We start from the raw sequence: 8,584 nt of genomic DNA on the forward strand, positions 1-8,584 counted from the left end.
TTATTCCAAAAAAATGATGCTATGATACTTAGATTTTTTATGCGAAAATGTAGTAATAATTCATACGACCACTCACAACATTTTTGCAAAATCCTTTATTAGATAAAAACATGTATTAAACGTAATCCGTTCAGATCACGTAAAAAATACTTGTGTAAACAATTTTGCCGAGTTATTTTAGTTTTTGGGTAAGCCTGAAAAATATCAAATGTTATACCTTGAAACCTGAATGAGTGATCATACAAATTATTTCCCAAATATTTACACATTAATTTTTTTTTGACTACTGGTGAGGGTTCTTGGAAAAATGCTTATCAGCCCCCACACTATTTTGATAATGTGAATAAATTTTTATTTTCATGTTGTACCTGTTAACAAATTCTTTAGAAAATATTTCCTTAAAAGTTTTTAAAAAATTCAAGTGATATCGGTAGGCTGGGAAAACATACTGTATATTATCACTCATCTACTTTTTGATGACTTGATGACTTGTACGCATGGCAGTACAGTACTGTATGCATAAGTGCATAAGGCTATTAATTGTCCATACCAAACTGACAGGTTAGGTACTCGTACAATATGTTTTCAGTCTTAAGCTAAACTCCACAATAATTATCGCAGCCTGGGAGATGTTTAACACTTCGTTAATTTTGAATTATTTTCCTTGGCCTAGTAGAACTAAGTCAACGCTATGGTGTCGGTAAGTAGTTTGGATCTGTGTGACACTAGGCAATAGGTATGAACAAAATGTGTTGCTAACCCAAATCACGATATTTCTAAAATTAAAAATAACGCTATAATATACGAGTAGTTAAATATAATAAATGTTATACTCCTAATTATTACTTTTGAAGTATACTTTTTGTAATCCCTCAGTGTATAAATAAAATGTACAAATCTTCAAAATTAAAGTTTATCATGAACATCTGAAGCTCTTTTGAAACCAATATTAAAATCGCCATTATCATTAGAAATGTCTAGTTATTTAAAAAAAAGAAAAATCACTTGATTGAAGCATAGATAATATATACAAGATACATATTACGTAAAATATTTAAATTATATTAATATTGAATAATAACTTCAAAAGACATGACAAATATAATTTTAGTTTTTACAATAATAACAAAACAGAAATAATGTTTGAATAATTCAAATTCAAAATTTAGTAGATAGCGGATTGATATAATGTTTTTATTTAGCATGAACAGATAAAATAACCATTTTTAATCACAGAATACTGTGTATATAAGGTATAAAGATGTAAATGTTAACTATGAGTTGAAAATAATTTTTACTATCAAAAAAATTGTGAAATTTATAATCATGGAGGTAGAATTAAAAATGACTAAATACCCTTGTAAGTTAGAAAATTCAATTTAAATTTTTATTAATTAATCAGTAATATTATTGCATACTTTATTAGTTCTTCGTAGATATACTGTAACTCATTAGTACCATTAGATTTCATTAACAACTATGGTAAGAAAAATCATTACCTAAACATTTGTATCTCCAACTATTCTTTAATATTTTAACACAATAAATCATAATTTTATTTAATAAAAAATATACATTCTTCGAGCCAATTTATGATTTCAAGTATTTAATATCCATTCAACAAATATATATTTTAGTAACCCATTCTTAATAAAACAAATGTAGAGTGATGATATAATATAACTACATTTTTAATAAGGTACTTAAACAATATTTATTTAAAAAATAAAATTAAATGTGTACATTTTTTTATATAATTACATTGTGGTCGAGAAACTCTTTTAATTTATACATTGCCTTCATTCTGTGTGATATTAGGTTCTTTTGTTCTTTAGGCATTTCTGCATATGTTATCTCATATCCATTCGGTTTAAAACAAGAGTCCCATCCAAAAGTTTCAATTGCGGTTGGCTCTATAATTGTACCATCAGTTTCACCACTAAAAATGTTCACTTCACCCTGTTCGTTAACATAAGCAACTGTACATACAGCCATGGCGGTTTTATCTTCAAATCCTTTGAGCATACGATATAAACCTATAGGACCGGTTGCTTTTAAAAACCATTTGATATATGGACCTAGAAAAATAGCATGGTGAAAATATCAATCACAAATAATGACAAACTCACAAATACAAGTAGCTCAACTACCTGGCAATCCACCGATAGCGTTGAAGCACAGACTAGTATCTTCAACAATGCAAGGACCCTTTATAATATCAAAAGCCGCCCGAGCTTTCAATTTGCATATTTCGTCACGTTCCCCTTGATGTTCAGGCAAGTCAATGTTCCTATTAGACAACTGCAATAAAATAAATAAGTAGGTCTCAAGACAGTAACGAGGTCATGTTTTATAACTTTAAAACTCACGTCAAAAGGAACGGAATCTTTGTAAAAATTATTAAACATTTGCATCACTTCTTCCAACTTTTTGACATTGCCTGTAACGAACACGATGTTCTTTTTCGACATGTCAAACGATAACGGTTAAATCAAACAAGTTTCTGTCACCAAATCGATCAATGAGGATACTTAGTATTTACTAATTTCACAATATCTATGACTTCGAAACGACGAGACGCTGGTGAGTAGTGGCTATCGGGTACACAATATTAAAAACCGTTATCACCAAATTTAGCGGCTCCGTGATAGCAAACTACCTCCGTGGGTGAAACGTTCCATGGTTAAATGGGCAACGTTTCGTCGATTTATGTAATGAATCAACGATGTCGTAGTATTGGACGCAGGTTTAATTGTAAATTGTGATAGACACGACATGCTCAAATATATTGAAGCCAACGTCGTGTACCGTGTGACGCTTCACGTTTAGCCGTTTGGGCAATACTGTTGATTGACTATTTTGTATTATATTAGTATAAACTATAAATATATAAACATATAGTGGCTTAATAAACTATTATCAGCTTACTGTCTGTTACTCGTTTCTCATGGCTGTAGCCATTTCCTCCTCCAATTCCAAAAAAAATAAATCTGGACCAATTTCCTTCAAGGAATTAATAAAAATAATATTAAGTTTAACTCAAAGATAATAGTTATTTAAATAGTTATAACTAAAGACCAGATTTAATTGCATTGAAAACACTCAACAATTGCATATTAAAATTGAATAATTGTAAGAATTGCATAACAAATTGCATTGCACAAGTTTAAAAGTTATATAACAAATTAGATAAATGTTACTTTTGTTAATTAAACTTGATAATTAGATACATTTCCAAATTATGTTCATTGAAATTAAATCTTCTAATAAATAAAATATGTTTTTACAAATAAAAACTACGTTCTACATCTACACTAGTTATTGATGCATATTAAAAAAAATTCTATAAGGTAGGCATTTTATCTAACTTAACATAATTTTTACCTGACATGACTTCAGAAGAAGATTTAGTAGTTTTATACACTTCATTTTTTTCAATTAGGTACATGCATAAATTCGTCTCTCTTTTTTTTCATCTAGACCAGGAATGTTTGGTAAAATACCTTACATTTTTCTAAACATATTCATTCTTTCAAGTACCTAGTTCACTATATTCGATGCTTATTATAACTTGTAAAAAATAAACATTTTTAAAAAACGTATGTACCTACCCATATTTTATTTATAATTTTACGACATTTCAGCAAAAAATGAATACCTGCCTAAAGAAAATAATTCTGAGACGGATAAATAATTATTTTAATTTGAAATTTAATGAATCCATTGTCGATTTCTTCACACCGTTTGTTTGTTCGGTAGTCTAGATATTTTGGAATATGAATACTTCTTATTTTGCATACAATATATGTTTGAATTCGTCTTACAATATTGAGCTACATAAATATATTTAGTTTTTTTTTAAAAGAATATCGGCTATAGATTTTAATGTTTGGAGGAAAATGGAATCAAACCTTTTTTATTTTGGAGGAAAATGACTAGCTCGTTCTCATTTCTCTTATGGGTAATGGCCTATTTACTATTTAGGTATTAATTGTAATGTCACTAATTATTAAACTAAACATATAAACACAATACATTATTATAACAACTAACAGGTAATATTAAGGCTCTATTTATAATCTACAGGGCCCTAGTAATATTATGTCTAGGTCTCAAATGCACTAAAAATCAAGAAATAGTGCATTAAAAGGTACTTTCCAATAAAAGACTAAATAACATTATGATCTTAATTTATGTCATTAAAATTTAAAACTGTAAAATGCTGAAATAAATTATATATTGTAAGGACAAATAAGTTCTACATTATACATTTAAAATAATTAACAATAATAGGAACCTGTAGGTATTGACTCTAAAAGTCTCCAGTACTCAAGATTCCACGAAAAGTTTTTTTAAATCACAACAAAATAACTAAAATCGTTTTTCCTGGTTTTAATATATAACTTCGTCTAAATTTGTACTTATAATGTCTATACAAAATTTCTGTGTTCGTTTGTATTTAAATATTTCGGTTATAGTATGAACATTTTTTTATCTGATATAATTAAAAAAAAACAAATAAAATTCATCATAGTAAAATGAATACATTCGCTACGCTCAGAATCTAAAAAATGTAAATGTCTATAAATGGCTCAAAATATTTAAAAAATATTATCAATTATTACACGCAGAAAATTTTACACCTACTATTTGACAAAAATGTCAAGTATCTACAAGGTTATTCGTTTTTTAGTTGTTAAACAATATTGATTTTGCCAAAAACTGGTTTTACGTAAAATTGTTTACCTTTTTTTATTTATTTTTTGTTTTTGCTGATTATTTTGAAAAATACTGGGAATTTTAAAATTTGACCTTTTCAAAAGTATTATCTAGATCCAATTTTCTATCAGAAACCATCTTCAAAGTTGAAAATCAAAACATTTAATTACTTTTCTTGTATTTTGAATATTATATATATTTGTATTACACAACAAACACACATTACTGTGAAATGTAAATCAATAAATTCATTGCTTCGCCCAGAATCTAATAATGATCAGGCCTAAACCTGATATAGGGTGACCTCCCCATTAACATAGGGTTTGACTTTCGACGCCACTGATAAGACGTAGTGAGTTGGACAGTTAAAATTTCAAAATAGTATGTGACATTTTGGTAATATACAAGTTTTAGGTACGTAATGCGTATAGCATGAATGTATGATCGAAAGTACAATCCTACACTATAGGATCCTCTCCCTCTTCATAATATAATAATAATATTATACACAACTGAATCCTCTATCCCATGGACTCTGCGGTACCAGGACGTTCCCCCCTAGAATCTTAATGGCACTGGACGTTTCCCCCCCAGACTGAGACGTTTCCCCCCGACTCAATGTACCTTTTTTTTACACATAATAATAGGTTTGAAAATAGGTTCTTTGGATTTACCCGAAATATACATCATCATATTATAATATCATTGTATCATATCGCCATTTTATGAATAATAACTATTTTTGTTCATAAATAGGTTGATATAATCATATAGATTGTGGTTGTGTTTTAGGTATGGAAATTTTATATGAAAAATTTCATAACCAAGATGCTGATCAAATTCTTACGTACTTTGATACTACTTATGTTAACGGTCGTTATAGAAATAAAAAAAATGTAGAATTAAAGTACATTCTTACCAGAACACCTCCGTTATTTCCACCTTCCATATGGAACGTTTTTAAGTTGACTAAAGCTGGTATAGGTAGAACAAATAATATTTCGGAAGGGTGGAATAATAAATTTACAACACTAGTGCGAATTTATCATCCAAATATTTGGCTTTTTATTGAAGCTCTACAGATGAGCTACTCAAGTGCATCAATCAAAATTTTAAATTATAGAGCAGGAGCTTTTCGTAATAATTTAGGTAAAGATGATAGGTTAAAAAAGTTATGTAAAAGTTTTTCAAATGATGATATTTAAAATTGTTTAATTTCAGTGAGCTTTCTTACCAGAATAAAACAATAAAAATATACAGTAATACAATTACATTTATTATATTTTTATATTATTATATTCATTATATTTATACAATAATTTAATCATTTGTACATTTATTTATTTGCATTGTATATTATTGTTGTTTAATATTTATTTTTTTTTGTCCGGGGGGGGGGGACATCCCATATTCGGACTCTGCGTATGGCACATTTAAACAAATATAATAATTTAATTATGACTGTACATCGTCGCCCGTGTCTAACAAACGGTTGCCTGCAATAATAATAATAATATTCTGATACATAATATAATAGCCAATAGGTTGGTTCGACTCAATGGTGAAAATGGAAAAAATGGTTTTTGATAATACAGGTAAAGTGATAATTATAAGGTAAATGGTAAGTCGTAAGAGGTACAGCTGTACGGTATGTATCATCGTCCTCAAAAACGTCTGAAAAGGCGATTATGATTATGATAATAATATAATAATTAAGATTATTATAATATTAATTTTTATTCATGTTATTATTATACTCAGATATTTGTAACCTATTTGTGGTGACATCATCTATACATTCTACGTATCCGGAAAAAATATGCGAGCTTCAGGCTTAAACATTGTACAAAAAAAAAATAACGAATAAGCAAAAAAATTAATAAAATAACATCGACTTCGATGTTCATTTATTTCATATTTTTATAGATGATTGACGATCCAAACTATGTAAATTAGTTTTTAGAAAGTACGTATCTATACTAGATGCATATAATAGAGTAATAAAAAATAATATATATTACGATGTTCCGAATACCGTGTAGGACGTGTATATAGGTAGTCTATTGCCAAGTGGCAGGGGCAAATATGTTTAATATAACTACCAAGTACCTACCTACTGGGTACCTAATACTAAATATAATTTTCTGAGTGTCTGGGCTTCTTTCATTACTACGTGTATTAGTGTTTTTAAGATTATTATTATGGTTATTCAGATATAATAATGTTATTTAGTATTTAATCTCATTCACACGTCATACCCACGCCATGTAGGGTGGGTTCAATAAAAATAATGGTCATGGTCGATGACCACTGAAAAGAAAAGAATATAATTAAAAAGTTGTATCAGAATAAAATAACTAATGCGTTTTTCTCATAAACCGCATAGGTAGACTGAGCAAAAATGTTCGTCCACGAGAGGATGACAAAAAAATAGGTACCTATGTTCTACAGCCTTTACACACACGACGCCGAATTCCGACAAAACAAATATTTTACTTAAACCTACAGAGTACAGATACTATAAATATAGTATTATATTTATTTACGAGGTACATCGTATCTAATTACTTAACAAATGTAGGTATTCCTAAATTATTATTAAGTTGTTAAGATCCACACAATTATGAGTCTATGCGACTATATATGTATTGCCGTATATTGGTAGCAAAATCCACAGGTAATATTTTTTTTTATCTAGGTACTTAGTAGTTGGTAAGTACAAATGAATTTAAACTATTTTAATAAAATCTAACCTGTTTAATACAAAAAGAAATTAAAGAACGCATGTTCACTTATACCTAAGTCATTAAACATATATATACTGTGGTTATAACTCTAAACTCGGATACTCATAGGTTAACAAATTGGACAAAACAAACAATTTTAATACCTAACGTATTATTTATACAATTAAGTATATGATCGGTAATTTTCTCTGGGATCCCGAATAAAATGATTTAAATATAGTTTTTTAAATCAATAAATAATTTTTAAAAATATGAAATAAGTTAGTACCTACCTAGGTAACTATGTTTTTGAGTAATTAAGTTTGTCAAATTTAATCATACACTTCAATATATATTTACCTATTACTTATAAGTTCATTGTTATTGAACAAAAATATTATCTAGGTACATTTAAATTTTAAGCCCGTTTTGATACACTATCTCAAATAAAATGATACATTGAATGGTTTACACTAGCACAACACAATATGCAATTACGTACATATTATATGTCCTAGTCAAAATAACTCTAAACAAAAGTTATTCATGTTTAAAAAACTCAAAAATAAAGAATTTTTAAACATTAGGAACTTTTTTGGTATTTGTGAAGTCAAAAAATTAAAAACAACGTTGTACAGTCAATGTTCTCCTTTTTATAGTGTGAAGATTTTTTTGCTTAGCTTGTATATTATACATACCTTAATAAATTACCAAACATTTTCGTCACAATTGTTTTACATGTTGTACAAAAAATAGTATTATTTGTTAGGTAGGTCTAGTATAATACTAAAAATATTTTGAAAATTCGTTTTTTAAAGAATGTGTTCGTTTTATGCACTTTTTTTTTTCAAAGAAAAATCTTTTTATAATTCCCTGTTTATGACATAAGTACACTCAAAATTTCTTTTCGGGTTTCTTATTTTGTAGTTAATCTATTCTAAATATTTATAATATTTTGTATTTATACAACTGCTGGGTTGTTAGTACTTAGTAGGTATATAAAATACATCCATATAACTATTATAACTGTACTTAATAATCAGATAAAATGGTTCGGAAAACGTATAATATCATCTCCATAGCTCATAGGTGTAACCTGAGAGGGGAGAAATAGTGTCTTTTTACCTTATAGATTTTCA

At 27.9% G+C, this 8,584-nt stretch overlaps 1 protein-coding gene across 1 annotated transcript; it reads right to left on the minus strand.

The window, feature by feature from the left end:
* Positions 1-1,705: 1,705 nt before the first annotated feature.
* On the minus strand, positions 1,706-2,622 carry LOC111041330 (inosine triphosphate pyrophosphatase). The gene is made up of 3 exons (XM_022325554.1): positions 2,370-2,622; positions 2,151-2,301; positions 1,706-2,078 (listed from the first exon to the last, which is right to left on the minus strand). Exons 1-3 carry the CDS (start codon positions 2,469-2,471, stop codon positions 1,750-1,752), a joined length of 582 nt encoding a protein of 193 aa, XP_022181246.1. The 5' UTR covers positions 2,472-2,622; the 3' UTR covers positions 1,706-1,749.
* Positions 2,623-8,584: the final 5,962 nt, after the last annotated feature.

The sequence above is a fragment of the Myzus persicae genome, unplaced genomic scaffold (assembly GCF_001856785.1).
Source record: "Myzus persicae strain clone G006 unplaced genomic scaffold, MPER_G0061.0, whole genome shotgun sequence".
Lineage (NCBI taxonomy): Eukaryota > Metazoa > Arthropoda > Insecta > Hemiptera > Aphididae > Myzus > Myzus persicae.